Source organism: Callorhinchus milii, unplaced genomic scaffold (genome assembly GCF_018977255.1).
Source record: "Callorhinchus milii isolate IMCB2004 unplaced genomic scaffold, IMCB_Cmil_1.0 Scaffold3, whole genome shotgun sequence".
Classification (NCBI taxonomy): domain Eukaryota; kingdom Metazoa; phylum Chordata; class Chondrichthyes; order Chimaeriformes; family Callorhinchidae; genus Callorhinchus; species Callorhinchus milii.
This window is the reverse complement of record NW_024704744.1, coordinates 94,794,548-94,810,901: the sequence shown is the minus strand read 5'-3', so window position 1 is coordinate 94,810,901 and position 16,354 is coordinate 94,794,548. Positions and strand designations below refer to the sequence as shown.

Here is a 16,354-nt window from a genome sequence, read left to right as displayed (position 1 = left end):
TGTTTCAGGGGGGATTTCTCCTCTGCACTAGATGGAGTTATCGATTGCTTCAAGAAATACAATCAGATGCCTCGGCTTCACGACGTTCTGTGCAGACTGGTGGACCAGGGAGACACGGGCCTCTTGCAGAAAGGTAGCTGATGCTAACCTTTGCACGTGATGTATAAAGTCGGAACGTTTCGCCCACGAAAATATACAGTCAATTCACTTTGCAGTCTGTTCTGTGGAGCGCTTTGAGACGTCTCAAAGACGTGATAAGACGCTATATCAAATGCAAGGATTATTATTGTTGTTATAATGTTATAAAAGAATGTTATTTTTCCGTTCCTTCTTTAGAGGTGTAATGTGTGGCAATTGTTGTTGAGATTAATTAACTGGACGTTTATTAATCATTTGCCTCCAAAATACAGTCCCTACAAAATGCAGCAAATCCCATGAAGCACTTTGAGCATCTTCCAGACGTAAAAGGGTATCTCAAATGCAAGAATTATTATTTTTTCTTCCTTTGGGTGTATCCCTTTCTTTGCTTTCACTCCGATGATGCACCACTGCCTACATTCATGTAAAAAAGGAAGGACAGTAAATTTCCTTTGGCCAGGACAGTATGTTGCCCTGCTAGTGCTAGCTACTCTGAGTGGAACATTGGTCAATGTGTAAGACAGATAGCTGTTGACTTGTCTTTCTTTACTCTTCATTTCCCTTCCACATTTTCTCGTTACTGGCTCTAGTACCGGGCTCTAAGAACAGTCTTCAGACTCTCTTTTGTGCCACGTATTTTTGGAGGCTTCTTTCTGTAACCAAAACATGCCACAGTCTTATTAAATAAAAGTTAAATAGAATTTCATTAAAATGCACGCATCAAAGGATGCAAAACTGAGGAAACAGCTGTAAGGTTAAAAAAAATTACTTTTCATCAGCTATCTGCACTAATGCATTAGCTTCGTGCTTAATTGAGAGAGGAGTCAGGGGACCTATTCTCAAATCTTTTGCAAGTGCTTTTACACGAGCCTGCTGCCAGGAGTTGGATTTATTAGTTTATTTTCTCTCCATCAAGAAGAAACTTGTGGCCTTTCTGGCGGTAGATGAATAAATTGCTGTGTCACCAAGAGGTACCTAATATTGATTAAAATTTTAAAGAGCTATAAAAACAGACAGGATTTTTATTGTACCTATAATGTCAAAACGTCTCAAAAGCGCTTCCGAGTAATGACTTCTTATGCGATGACTGCCAGTTTTGCATATAGCAAAATCCCTCAAGCAGCCGTGAGTTGAATGGCTAATTATATCTGGAGGATGGTTGATCAGGACACCAGGAGAAACTCGTTTCTCTTTTGGAAATGATGCTATAGGATCTTTAACATCCACCTGGGGAACAGGCCAACAAAACCCATGTGTGCTCCTCTACCTGCACTTTTGGGAGGAACTGAAATTCAAACATAGTGTTGTTATCTGCAGTGCTTGAGTCGCTTAACCCAATACCACTGCAAAGGCTCTACTGGTGTCACAGAGCTGAGCTCACTACGAATAGCTGAAGGTAATATTAGCTTCATTCCTTATAGAGGATAAAGCTGTCTTTATTGTCATTATCAGTGGTCAAATTACTTGGTCCACAGTCTTTTTAAAAACAGATTTGAGTTTACAATCGAAATGTTTTTATCAGATTATTATAGCTGAACGCAAAATCAATTCTTTCCCACTTCTGAGGTTATTAGGGAGCAGTTACAGCGACCTACGTCTTGCCTGATTGCAAAGGACATTTGCTGAGGGGAAGATACCTATTCTGGAAAATCTTCTTTTCGAGATGCTAAATCTAAATGGCAATAATTTAAAAGTTATGACTGTATTAAAAGTGCTGCTGATTTAAACCTTTCTCTTTCCTCTCTCGTCTCCCTCCACACCAAGCTTATGTGTAGAACTTTTAGACGCTGTTCCTGGCGGATACAGAATCTAACGCATAATAAATACGTTCCAGCTATAGGGCTCTGTTGTTAAATAGTTTCGAACGTGTCGTCTTGAACTAATGTGTGTGTGTGTTTCTTTTGTTTTAAGTAATATTTTTTAAAAATCTTTGGTTCGCAGCGATGGACTTTGTGAACCAGGAGCGAGGTGAAATGACGATGTTGTACGACCTCTTCTTTGCCTTTCTTCAGACGGGAAAATACAAAGAGGCCCGAAAAATCATTGAGGTGGGATTTCTCCCATTGTGCTATTCACAGAGCCGTTTTAGCCTGAGCAATCAGCGTCAATTAATATTCTGAACCCAAAATGAGTATTAGTCTAATACTGACTGATGCAATTTAGTCTACAAATTGAATAATGTTAACCTTATTAGTGGTGATAAGTGTAGAATTTCTTTTACTGCCCGCCTGGTACAATAATCATTTTTTTGTTTTTGTCAGATGTATTCAAATTTGAATATTTCTATAACTCGTACTCGATTGGGCTGCTCCTTTTATGCCAAATATTATGTTTGCACATTAAATCTTTGATTGTGGAACAATTAAATTAAACCAGCAGTCCTGGGTGTAAAGTTCTTAATCCCCTTTACTGCTCAATTCTTTTGTTGTACTTAAAAGCAGTGGAATTTAATTTGCTGGAGACAGAGGGTGAATCTGGTCAGATTTACTGTAGGGCATGTCTGGGAGAAAATAATCAGCCAAGCAAGCACTGTCTGCCTCAGCATCATATTAAATTCAACTTTTCCTTCCTTAATTCCTTAAGCAGCTTATGATCAGCCAAAGGTGACTGATCACTCAACTGAATTTTGCATACTGTATCTGGTCTTGATTAAAATCTCGCATTGCAGCGTAAAGGGATAAGTAAGAGAGGAAGGCACTGTAGTTTGTGTTTCACATTTGTGTTACTTCTTTTGGGATGACTCCCCATTTCGCCCACACAATATACAGTCAATTCACTTCGCAGTATATTCTGTGAAGCGCTTTGTTGAGACGTCTCGAAGACGTGATGAGGCACTATATCAAATGCAAGGATTATTAATAATATTATTTGGGTATTTTGATTTTAATCCAATTTGTAGCACTTGTTGAAACTTTATATGTGTTTTTTTGGGAGGAGGAAAGTTCCTACTAATTTCTACTAATTAATTCAAATTAATTTGAATAGGGAGGGAAGCGATCGTATGTTTATTTTTGTATTACCTTTTGCTTCCCCCCCCCTACCCCGCGCACACACCTCTTACAACTCTTTCCAATTTATTCTCACTGCTGTAAGGCATGTTCCTTCGACTTTCTTTGTGACTGCGGCATTTCATAATCCTTGCATTTGATATAGCGCCTTATCACGTCTTCGAGACGTCTCAAAGCGCTTCACGGCATATACTGTAAAATGAGTTGACCGCACATTTTGTGGGCGAAACGTGGCAGCCAGTTGCACGCAGCAATGTCCCACAAACAGTCGTGCGTGCACTTTGATAGCTGGCGAGCATCCTGTGGCACTCCCAAAGACTCGCTGTCATAGAGAGGGTTTATTTCACTGATTAAAGGCAGACAGCAAGATGGACAGCAATGAGAAAGCCAGATGGCCCTATCAATGCCATAACCTCGAGCCAGTTTGTGCTGAGTAGATTGGATACAGTCGTCTTTGCTTATCCTTTACTCTTCCTAATCTCAGTAGTTAATCTTAATGTGCCATCATTTTAAGATGAAATTTATTTTTTTGCTCCGAAGAAACAACGCTGGATTGATTTTAGTAAAACGCAAACGACTTCAAAAATGTGCTAATGAAAAAGAATTGTTGAAAAGTAAAGGCTCAGTGTTATTCATTTCCAACCCAGAAATGTTGTAGCCTGTTTAGTGTTTCCATTAGGGACATTCACTTTTTTTTATGAATATGTGAAGCATGAGATTGTACCACAATGGCTTTAATCCATATAGCTAGTCAATAGTCTTCCCACAAGAAAAGTAACTGCAGCTGATAGAGAGTGACTGTTTAGTGTGCAGAGAGGGTAGGTCTCAACAACAACAAAACAAGTGAACTGTTTTCATTAGAGCCAATAACATGTAAACCCGGCTTTATTTACTTCCCCTGGCACTTTGAACCCAAAGACTTTAGCCATCTGACCCAAACGTGCCTCCAATTCGAAAGTTTGGGATCTGTATCCCAACAAACCTTGTGTCATCTTATTTCAAGAATTTTCAGATGAAGAAGGTGACAATTTAAGAATGTATTGCTTATAATAAATGTACAATGCTGTAAATCTTGCCTAAGTCGTAACTATGACATTTAATGTGACTTGCGCAAAGTCCAAGTTGCAGGGAAACTTGTATGAATCGTATAAAATCTAATTTAATCAATAATCGCCACTGCACATACGTAATTCAATGCAGCCGGTAAGTGTGCACGTGATGGCAAGTCAAGACTACGTTTTGCGCAATTTAATGTAGCCGTTCGGTAAGTGCCCCTGCATTGACAGATCAGGACAGCATTTCCTGCGATTCCGATGCAGCCAGTTAATACGAGAGTAATTGAGGGTAGGGGAGTGGTGTTATGACTTCGACAATAATTAGTACGACTAGTGCAAATAGATTTAAGTAGTTTTGATAGGAAACTGAATGGGACTCAGTGCATGTACGACTTAGGCAGTTGTATGATTTATAAAGATAAGTTTTATTGTACTAAGTTTTTTTTTAATAATTGCTGTTCGAGGCGTAAAATACATTTTACCTTTTTGAATTCCCTTCCACTCTTGGATGTGCTAACTCTTGCCGGGGCTCAGTTTCATGGGTGACAACAGCCCTCTAGTTCCTCAGCCAAGTGGCCAGTCTTCATGAGGGAGCCTAGGCTGTGATTGAGTGCAGGTAAACTATTCAGCATAATTTATGAGCAGCAGATTAAACCCTAACGAATGCAATGCTTTTCTATCTGGGTAACAAAATTAGAACTAGCATATTTAAGAGCAAAATTTAAAAAAGGGGCTACAATAGAAACTTGCAATTGAAAACAATCACTATCAGTGTGAGTTGATTTTAGTTTCGAATCAGGAGGGATAAAATACTGAAAAACTGATCAGATCACTGAGTGGCCCCAATGTGAGATTGGGTTATGTGATAATCTGAAATGGTTATAAATCTGAAGTGAACAGGGGCGGGTTGGTGACTTTCGAGACCGGAGCTGTCACCTAAACCGCGCGACTTGGTGAGTTGCTCTAACGAAAAATGAGTCCTACCCCGAAGATTAGGAACACTTCTGACACAATGTGCAGAAGTAGATTGCAACCGTGAAATTGTGGTAAATGTGCAGTGTTGAAAGCTTCAAGGTCATTTCGTAATTTGAACTCACTTTGTGAAATGTGCGTCAGTAATGATGAGCAAGCTTAGCCTAAGTTGTTGCCTGTGACTCTTTAGACTTGAGTGCTGGTCCTCAATTTGTGCCGGCTGTCAACTTTTGCCCTCATTGTCCAAACCTGACCTCGGTGTCCAACTGATGAAGAGGTCAGCCAAGCTGAAAGAATGGTACCAAAGGTCATGTGCAAACAAGGTTGTGACGATGAACAAACTATTGCCTTCAGAAAGGACAGAATTAATTGAACACTTAAAACGCCGCAAAATAACACCCAATTACTTTTCCGGATGAAAAATTTACTCCCCGTTTGAACATTAACATGATTTTTTTTTTTGGAAAAGTACACATTAAAAAAAACGCTGTTTAAAACTAATTTAAGCATGTGATAGCTCCTCCCCACCTTCTGTAAATAAATATTAAGGGCTGACAACACAAGAAAGCAGGCTCTTGAACAGCATGGGCGTCTGAGGCAAGTGAGAGGGAGAAAAGAAACACGAGCGAAGGAATGAGAAGTTTACATTTTGAGACTAAAAAAGCAAGAGAAAAAACTAACAGAATAGTGGAAATCAAGTTGAGTGGGGATCCAGTGAAATTAAAGTAGATTTACAGGTGAGACTGAAGGCACGATGGGCCAAATGGCCTTCTTCTGCGCTGTAATTTTCTATGATTCTAAGAAAAAGGTAGAGATATGAGCAGAAAGCCAGATTGCTCTCCGTGGACTTCAGTGTTGGTCATCACTTGGTAGATTGGTAAGTGGTCCAGCCTTCCAAAGTTTTGCCATAGGGTGTAGCCTAAATTTACAATAAAACGTCAGGTGTGGATCTCTGGCTAATCTCTGGTTTAGATAATTAGAAAATGTAGTTTTAATTTGCAGGATATTGTAGCAAGGGAGTCTAGTGGAACTCACATTGATCCAATGAGGACTCCTTTCAGTAAGTGGGTCACTGAGGTTCATAGAACCATAGAAATTTACAGCGCAGTAGAAAGCTATTTGGCCCATCGTGTCTGTGTTGGCTCTTTGAAAGATTAATCCATTCAGTCACATTCAACTGCCTTTTCCTGAACCGCTGCAAATGATTCCTTTTTAGATATCAATCTTGTTCTCACTTGAGAACTAATATGGATATTGTCTCGACCGTTGCACTTCCTAACAATTGTGTTCAAAAAAAACCTCCTCATCTCCCCTTTGCTCCCTCGTTAACGATCATAAATTAGGTCAAAGTGAAGTCCATTGGCACAACTTTTGATTCTTTATTAAGAAATTAAATTCCAATGACTCCCATGTTGGAACTAACTATTTTTGACCAGCTATCTTTGAGCTGTACTCAATCAGTATTCAAACGAGATTTATTGTGTATCAGTTTTTTTTTGGTGGGACATCATTATAATAATAATAAAAATCCTCATATTTGGTACAGAGCCTTTCATGTCAAGAGGATGTCCCAAAGAGCTTCACTGGATATACTGTAAAGTGCAGTGACTGTGTTTTGTAGGTGAATAGGACTTTGATTATCCACACAAAAGGCACCTGACCCTTTGCCGACAATCACATGATATGGATAATTGGACAAAATTCAAATTGTCTATCTTGCAAACTAAAATATTGTTCCTCCACGTGGAGTTGTATTGTCACGATAGCATTCAACTTCGCCCCTTCATTAGCCTTCTCTGCCACTTTCTTTCCGGCACTTTCTCTTTCTCTCTGGCTTTCTCTCTTGAGTCTCTCTCTCTCTCTCTCTCTCTCTCTGAGCTTCTGTAACTTTTTTTTCTCCACAAAATCTTTACCTCTAATCCTAAACTGTAGACTGTTCCATCGGTGGCCGGGCCTTCAGCCTCTCACCCCGAGGCTCTGGAACTCCATCCCCCAGTGCCTTCGCCGCTTCCTCCCTTTCCTCCTTCAAGGCCGGTCTCAAGACCTTTCTCTTCGACCGTGCCTTCAGCTCCCCTCTCGACTCTCTACCCCCTCCTCGCTCCCTCCCCTCACCATTTCCCCCCAATGCTCGGGTCCCGACCCAACTGTCCAGCGCCTTGGGACGTCCTCCCGACGTGAAAGGCGCTATATAAATGAAATCTTGTTGTTGTTGTCTTGTGTTGTTCCACTTGCCCATGTGGATGAACAAAACTTGTGAATAATTGGCATGTGGATAACTGGGGCTCTACTGCAATCACCCATAGCACCAAGCAGCCAAGACCCGCGGTAATTGATTTGTGGTACTGTTGTTAATCGATGCAAGTGTGTCCACGTGACCTCCCGCATCCCCACCAAGGTATTGGAGGTGTTCAGTTGATTATTAGAAACCCTTTTTACCATTTTGTTCAACTTTCAGACAATGTGAGACTTGTGTACACTTCGAAAATACTGATATCAGAGGAAACGGTTCTGCAACGAAATCAATCAATGTGGAGTTTTAGGCTAAAGCTAAAATCCTAATCTGACAAGTGTGAGCACAGTTCCGCTTGTACACGTAATAAGAAAGGCTTGAACAACTCCGATGGAAGCGTCCCACAACAGATGTAGAGTGAAATTGCTCTGAGTATGTTAGTTTAGATACAGATTTGTAACATGCATCATTTGGTATTGGGTTTACGGAATTTGCATGGCTTTAAATGTATTTAATCTAAAATATGGGAATGAAAGTGTCTTTGGCGGTTTGCTATAGTGCTATGAGGTCACATTATGTGGGTGCTGATAGCTGCACTTTTAAAGGAATTCTTGGGAGTTAAGAAAATCGGTGTAAACGATCTTGTCGTAGTCCCAATATATTATGTTAATGTAAGATAGATTGGAATAATTATTTGATTCCATCTTTGGGAACATTTAATTGAGAATCTTTGTTGGATTTTGACATGGATGCAAATAAATAAGCAAGATGTTCTGTTTATTTAGCAGTGTTTCAGGAGAAAAAAATTCAGTTTAACCCTTTTTTTATATCTAATTGTGTGAACTGGGAGTGTTGTCATGCTTGGGGAATATAAACTGTAGTTTATTTCAGGCATATGCAAGAGAACAATGTATGAATGAAGGACATCAAACAGTTTCCCGTTCCAACGAAAGTAATTTCAAACCACAAAATTGTGTAAAATGGCTGTTTAAGTCTTGTATAAATTGTGGCAGTTCTGCAATTTATAGGTACCTTGGTTAGTAAAGCAGTACTTAGTATGTGAGCAATAAGCCGTAAATGTAGAACATCCACTGAGGATAGGAGATTTAGTTAAGCTGACCTAGATGTTCTTTTGAGGATTGAGACTTATTGTAAGTGAAAACTGTTCTCCATATCAGAATGAAACTGAAGGATATCTGTGTTATTGCTTAGCTGTCCTTGAAATGACAGGCACATCAATCAAGTCTAAACACAGCAGATTTAATACACTGCATGTTGTGGATTTGTGTATTGTTGAGATCAGTGTCATTTGGATAAGCGACGATATTGAAAGTTGTAATCAAATGTACCATTTGTCCTTTACTTACTATCAAAGCCCTATTTAATTTTCAGGAACGACTCGTGTAATATTTAATTACATGCTGCAGTTCTTGTATAAACCAACTTTCGTGATAAAGTTAGCAATAGAATTTATGCACACCATCAAATTGATTGTAGGGAATCTGAACTTGTTCCGAACTTCTGGAGTGCTACCAGATTGATTTTAGAATAATTAAAGAGTTAGTGAATGTTATTTAAGTCCTTCTAAATTTAGAGACTTAGCACACTCAATCTGATTGTAAATGTAACATTTTTAAATTAGTCAGGATTAAGCATCTTTACGTACCTTGTTAAATATTAAATAAAAAAAACTACAATGACGGATTTTTTTAGTGAAATTAAATGAATTCACATAAACTCGATATTAAACAAATCTTTTACTCACCGTGAACTAATGTAGACATGTTAAGCGTCTTGAGGATAGATGCCATAGGTCACGGATGTTTTATGGAACAGGCATAAAAACATCTGATTATGTAAAAACTGTGTTATGTGATTTGTGTAGATTTTTTGGGGGGAAAGGAACTAATTGCATTGCTGTGTTGGTAAATTTTGTATATCACCACAAATATGTATGTCAAACGATTGTTTGGTAATTTTAGGTATAAGAACGTCCATACAAGCTTAAAACATTAAAATTATACCAGGAAATGTATTCATTTTTATTCGAGTGGCCTCTATTAACCTGCACATTTTTATGAAATACATTTCTCTCTGCAGACTCCGGGCCTCAGATCACGTCCGGGGAGGCTTCAGTGGTTTGCGGATAAGTGCACAGCCATGAACCAGGTAGGTCAAGCTTTGTGCTTTCCCAGTTAATGGAACATGAATATCTAAAGAAAATTTTGAAAAAGTTAGATTGCGGCCATATATACTTCCAACACTGTCTGCCGATTTTCCAATCTCGGTGTATCTCCCAAAAAGTTGACTAGACCTTGCTTTGAGCACTCTTAACAAATACCACTGCTGAATAAAATAAATTGGAATGTGCTAACTGCTTGTTAAGTGTATATATGTATATATATACTTTTTATATATATATATATATACATACATATAAAATTGTGTGCTTCTCAGAGGGTTATATGTTTGACTTTGAACACTAAGTTAAACCAAGGTTATGCTGATCACGGTCAGTTTTGAAGCGAAGTTTGCAATGCAGACCAGCTGCTTTATCAATAGGGTTGCGAGAAATGTTACGGCGTGTGTTATACCATCAAAAACAAAGCACCATCCAAGCGCTCCAATTGACTGGATTTTTTTTGTTTTTGTTGTAAAAAAAAATAGTGTATTAATTGTAAATTGTATTAGATAGAACAGTTTGTAAATAGTTTTATAATGTGATCATGCACAAGCAGAAGCTTGTGATCTATCTGTCTGTCATATATATATATTATATATATATTTAGGGTGATTTCTCATACTTAAGAGCAAGTATTCCATGCCAAAGGTCATCTGAGCGGTGTGTGCACTGAACACTTGTGAGCGCTGCTCTGAACCTAACTGCAAGGAGCCCAAGTGGTTCTAACTTCCTTTTTTCTCCGCGAGTTTCTGTGGAAAACGCCTGGGTTAAACTTGTACATTGCGATTGTAATAAACTACAATCTTTCCATTTCACGTAGCACCTATAACATCAATATGTCATTGCTGTCACGATCGGGCATTTAACACATCGGAATACCGTAGCCCTGAATTGGACTACAATCTGACCGGTTTAACTAAATCGCGTCAGTGGTTATAAAGTTCAAAGCTTCTTTAAGAATAACGTCTTTTCATCCGTGACATATAGTTTAATCAATAAACCTGCTGGACAGGAGGGATTATTAATGTATGGTAAAGGGCTACTTTCAAAATCAGCACTGCTTGCAATATTGCCACCGTCCGATTATTGCTCACTTTCAGCAGCACACTGACTGCATGTGGTTATTCCCCAGCAGTTTTGGGGTTGTGTGTTTTTATTAAAACAGTATTTTTCCTATTATTACCAGTGCTGCTTGAAATTTGTCCAATTAGTGGTGATGAGCGTTTTTATTCCGTGATATAAATAGCCAAGAGTGGGTTCAATCTGCTTTCTTTCTGCTCCTCCAGGCTAAAACCTGCTGGAGTGTTTGTCAGTGTGTTAATGTCTCCTGGATTGGCCAATCCAATTACTTTTTTCAGTTATAACCTGTGCACTAATTGACATGAACTTCTGCAGTGTTTGAGGGCTTTAATGATTTTTTAAAAAATAAATAAAAGATGCCACACAGCAGCCCAGGACAGCTATCCTGCCAGATATAACCTGATGATTGTAGATTTAATCCCACTTCTTATAATTGGGCCATTTGCAAACCTTTTTGGTATCAAGAGAGGAACTTTGAGTCAACGATGTTAATTTCTGAAACATTTTTTCAATGATTGCTCCAGGTTGAAGCGCTTGAGAACATGGTGCAAATGACTGAGAAGCTATTTGAGTGCGATCGAGACCAGATGTACTTCTACCTGCTGAGGTTTTTCAGTGAGTGGATTTTCTTCAAGTTATCTTTTACCCTCTTTAAGGACCGCAATTATACTTCTGCTCTGGATGGATCATAAAAAAAATCAGAGCTGTGTTTTTCAAGAGTTTGAAATCACTGTGAACAAAATACGGTACATTGTGTAAACCTTCCCAAGTATTGCACCCGTTAAATAGCATTATGATTGCAATAGCCCTCTTGTTGTTCAGAGGACATGAAAAGTGATGCTCGAAAAGAATATTAAAGGCTTATAATTAGGGCTTCTGATTTTCGTTATTAACTCAAAAAAAAACCTTGCCGCATATCCTTTAATTCCCTGACCTAACAAATATCTGTCTACTTCCGACTTAAAAATGTGATTGGATCCAGGACAGTCTGGTGAAGCGGTTGAGAAGGAGAGAGAGCTACTGCTCACGTGTCAGGGTGCCTCTGTCCCCTCCACGTGTTCAGGCTTGTTTTCTCACTAGACTAACAAAAGCCCTGAAAAACACCGAATTATAAACACTGTAAAATTGCTTTAAAAAAATTACTAAGAATACCCACCCCACCACCCAAAATCAGAAGCCCTGCTTATAAATTGCATGGCTCATGTGGGGAAAACAATCTATTTCTGTGCTGCAATACTTTGATTGATTATGGTAGTGGAGTCCTGTGGCTCAGTGGTTAGAGCATTCGCTTTGCAAGCGAGAGACCTGAGTTCAATTCCCGGCAGGGGGAACCTTGGGCAAGTTTCCTTACTCCACACAGAGCCTAATAATAATCCCTCCAAAACCAAAAACAATAATAAATTGGTCATTTTCAATCTACAACTGTTTGTGGGACATTGCTGTGCGCAATTGGCTGCCGCGTTCGCCCACAAATATACAGTCAATTCACTTTACAGTGTGTTCTGTGAAGCGCTTTGGGATGTCCTCCCGAAGTGAAAAGCGCAATATCAAATGCAAGGATTATTATTATTATTATTGAATCTAGCTTAACCTTGTTCTGTTGCACGCTGCCTGTTGGGGAGCTACTTTTATGTATTAGAATAGATACAAAACCTAAAAGGTTGTGCAGTTTGTTAACAGGGTAAAAGAGATGCCCTTTTGTATCTCTTCCACTATAAGGAGATTCATTGTTTGTGAGATTCATTTTGGAGAGGTGGAGGTGTGGCAAAGTACTGGCAAACGTACTTCTTTCGGTCAGTCAATGAGATCAGCAAGTCTCCCTGCCCTGTAGAGCATTTGTGATGATCCATTTGAGGCTCCTTGTGTTTGTCTTGTAAATCAACTTGTAAAGTACTTCCTGTAAAGAAGCCTGTAAAGAAAAATAATGCCTAACACCAGACACCAGATCTTTTGAGTCAATAACTGTTGGTGAAGTGTTATGTCCTACTTTAATGAATTGGGAACCGTGACTGCGTTGAATGTTTCCTGTGGAAGTAATAACACAGAAGTTTTAAAGTAGCAACAATGCACTTTGTGCAGAATGTCCTTTAAAAAGTTTAAGACCAGGGGTTGGATTGTGTCCAATATAAAGGTGTTCTGTGTTGTATTTCTCAGGTTGTGAAGAGCCCTAAGATACATCCGTCTAGGGAGTCTCAGGCCATATCCAATTGGACATGAGCCTGGGGCACAAAACCACCTTTAAAATGTGTTTCTAATTTGGCTTACTTGCTCCAAGACACTGAGGTTAGACGATATGAAAAGTGAAAATGTCAGGCTGTTGATGTGGTTCGGGGAGATAGTTGCACTTAATTGTAAGAATAATTAATGATGTCACTCATTGTAAAGGGGAAAACAGTGCCTTCACCAGTATGGTTTCCTCTCATGAATACTGTTTTCGTATGCCTCAGTAATAATCACACTTATACAGGCTCCTTTCATATAGATTGAACATCTCAAAGCATCAGCACATTTAGAAGATATGATGGGAACATTAAGTGGGAGAGATTTAGATGTTTTTAAGATGGTTTTGAAGGTAGGGAGAGTTGGCAAAGAGGTTTTGGAAAGAGGTTTTAAATACAAGAATCCTGTAGCATATTGGTTAGAGCACTCGATTCGCAGGCAAAAGGACCCAGGTTCAATTCCCAGACGGGGCGAAACCTTAGGCGAGGTTCCACACGCCTCTGTTACATAGCAGTTAAGTAGGAACATGGTTGTTCTCAAAATTGCTCTTCAGAGACAAAGAGGGAGCAGAATTTCCAGCTGTATTCATGCTCTTACTTTGTACTCATTGGATTTGCCATTTTTGGTGTTTCCTTGCAAAAGTATTTTTTCCGATTATCACCACCAGAAAGCGATTGGTGGATCGCTTTCCGGGGCTAATAATCCCTTCAAAATAACTAAATAAATAATTTTGTCACTCAAGGCACTACTGTTTGTGGGACACTGCTGTGCACAATTGGCTGCCGCATTTCGCCTACAGAATATACAGTCAACTCACTTTTCAGTTCACTGTGAAGCACTTTGAGACGTCTCGATGTGATAAGGCTCTATATCAAATGCAAGGATTATTATTATACATGAGGCTTGAGTGCTTCTATCCATCAGCTATTTATTTAAAGGCCTTAATGATAATCCTTGCATTTGATATAGCACGTTATCATGTCTTCGAGACATCTCAAAGCTCTTCACAGAATATACTGTAAAGTGAATTGACTGTATATTTTGTGGGCGAAACGCAGCAGCCAATTGCACACAGCAGCGTTCCACAAATAATCGTGGATTGAGTGACCAAGTAGTACAGAAGGATCAGGGTATCATCCCAAGATAGAAACCTGGACTTTTGAAATGGAGGTTTTGCTACCATGACTCATTTTTGTTTTGTACGTTATTTTGAACACTATAAGCAGTTAAATAAAAAACATTTAGTAAATTGGTTTTATATTTTTAAAGCTTGTAGTATTTTGAACATTGCTTGTATGTTGACTATGGTGATTTTAAATGCGCATAGCTTCATATGAGTTCTTTAATCTGGAAATATTATGTTCCTCGGCTGGGTTGATTGGATATTTGGGGTTTTAAAGGCAAAGAAATGGACTTTACTGGCATAAAAGTTTTAAAGCTAATGATTACATTTGTTCTTAAACCTATTTTCTTTTCCTCGTCTCATTTATTTTCTGTTGACCCCGTCTTGCTCCTGTCTGCTCTAACTTGTTAAATTGCTTTAAACAGAGGAAAATAACGATTGGCGAAAAGCTGATGCAACGTGGACCAAAATGCAGGAGGAGAATGTGATACCACGAGAACGTACCCTCCGATTACTGGCTGAAATTCTCAAGAGCAACGGTCAAGAAGTCCCGTTCGAAGTTCCTGAGGTGAATCATATTCTCTTTAAATGCTGTGAACGTAACTTGCATTAGTTAAATCTTCGTGAAAGCTTAATTAAAGATTTGGAAGTATTAGGGAGCTTCGGTCCAATCCCGAGCAGGCTTGGGCTCACAGCACAAAGCTACCCTTGATTCTGCCTTAAATTGACAATCTCATTTTGAATGGCCACAGGATGGCCGGTGTGCAAAATGAAAAATATCACAATGTAATGTACAATACAGGGTTGTGTTTTGTTATGTAGAATAGTTGAGTTGCTTCACATCACGCAGGTCTGAGAGCTATTCTTTGTGGTTGATTCAGTGTCTTGGTAGCACAGGGGTGTTCGTGCGGAATTCATTGTGTCCTATTCGTGCTAATGTCCTTCAGTGTCTACAAAAAAGAAATTGTCGATAGACCGGTTGTCTTGAGCCTTACAGGCCTCTTTATTGAGGTGCTTTTTGTCGCTCCTAAAGCACGTGAAATACAGTCGACAAGAAGCTACATGAGACAAGTGTATTTGGTGGCTGGGTATCTTTGCCGCAAGGTGCTGCAAAGGTTCCACTTGTGGCTTGTGTAGGAAACGTAAACCAAGCCAGTATCAGGAGGCCTGATCTATTGTACGGAACTCTACATGAAATATCAAGGTCCAGAGGATTGTTATAAACCACTTCAGTTTTTATAACCATGAGATAAGACTACTGTCCTACAAAATGCAGAATACCGCAGATGCTGGGAACCTGAAACAAAAACAGAAGTCGCTGGGAACACTCAGCAAGTCAGGCAGCATCCATGGAGGAAGGAAACTGAGTCAACGTTTACGGATCCACAACCCTTCGTCAGAACTGGGAGTGAGAGGCTATCAAGGACTAACGGAGAGAGGGGAGGTAGGGCAAGGAAGATGAAAGAGAAAATGGGGTAGAGGACAGGGGATGACGGGTTAAAGAAGTGTTAGTGATGCAAAACAACGGGTGTGGGGGTTGCAACAAAACAGGGGAAACGAGATGTTAATAACGCAAATCAAAAGAGGTGGGGGGGGGAATTGCAACAGAACAGGCAGACCAGAGAGAGAGAAAAGGTGTGTCTGGGACCCAGATGATGTGGTAATGGTTACAAAAGAGGGGGAAGGTGAGCTGTTATGGTTTGAAATTATTGAAATCAATATTGAGGCTGTAAGGTCCCTAGCAGATAGATGAGGTGCTGTTCTCGAGCAAGCTAAATGGAATATTACAATACTATTTACAGTACTAAATGGAAGAAAACGATTTGTGTTTTGCATTCCCTGCTTGAACACTTTGGAGTCTGATCTATTGCAGTTACCCTTTTTTTTTTTGACGGCTCCCATCCTTTTTTTCGGTCTGCTTGCTTCCCTCTTGATGGAAAGTGGGAAAGCTTCCAGGTCTTTTTATATAGACAGAGCCATACAAAATAACTGGTAAGCCATTACCATGCAATGCACAGCCCAATGAATTGTAAAATGCATTTCTTTGTGTTCTGCTTTAGCTGGTTGGAACGTGCGATGAAAGTAAGGCTCTTTTCCCACTCCTGCTCGGGTTACTTCACAGTACTGTACAAAATGCAAATGTTTTTTGCAGGTCTCGACCTGAAGGGGCAACCACAGGAGTAAATGACATGGTTCCTATTGTGTTGTTTTAATTATGCGTAAACTGCAACTCCTATGGTGCTCATCTCAAACATAAATCTTTATGCTGTCATGAAAGTTTACCTGGAAGTTCTGTGAATGAGGAAAATTGTAAGTGCAATCGACCACAGATCCTGTGGATATTCA

At 39.4% G+C, this 16,354-nt stretch overlaps 1 protein-coding gene across 1 annotated transcript in view; it reads left to right on the top strand.

Moving 5' to 3' along the window:
* lrpprc (leucine-rich pentatricopeptide repeat containing) overlaps positions 1-16,354 on the top strand; it is an 84,683-nt gene that overhangs the window by 50,050 nt on the left and 18,279 nt on the right. Inside the window, exons 24-28 of the mRNA XM_007896847.2 lie at positions 9-133; positions 2,080-2,186; positions 9,504-9,572; positions 11,190-11,280; positions 14,434-14,576. Of these exons, the coding sequence (XP_007895038.2) occupies positions 9-133; positions 2,080-2,186; positions 9,504-9,572; positions 11,190-11,280; positions 14,434-14,576 (535 nt within the window). The remainder of the gene's footprint in view (positions 1-8; positions 134-2,079; positions 2,187-9,503; positions 9,573-11,189; positions 11,281-14,433; positions 14,577-16,354) is intronic.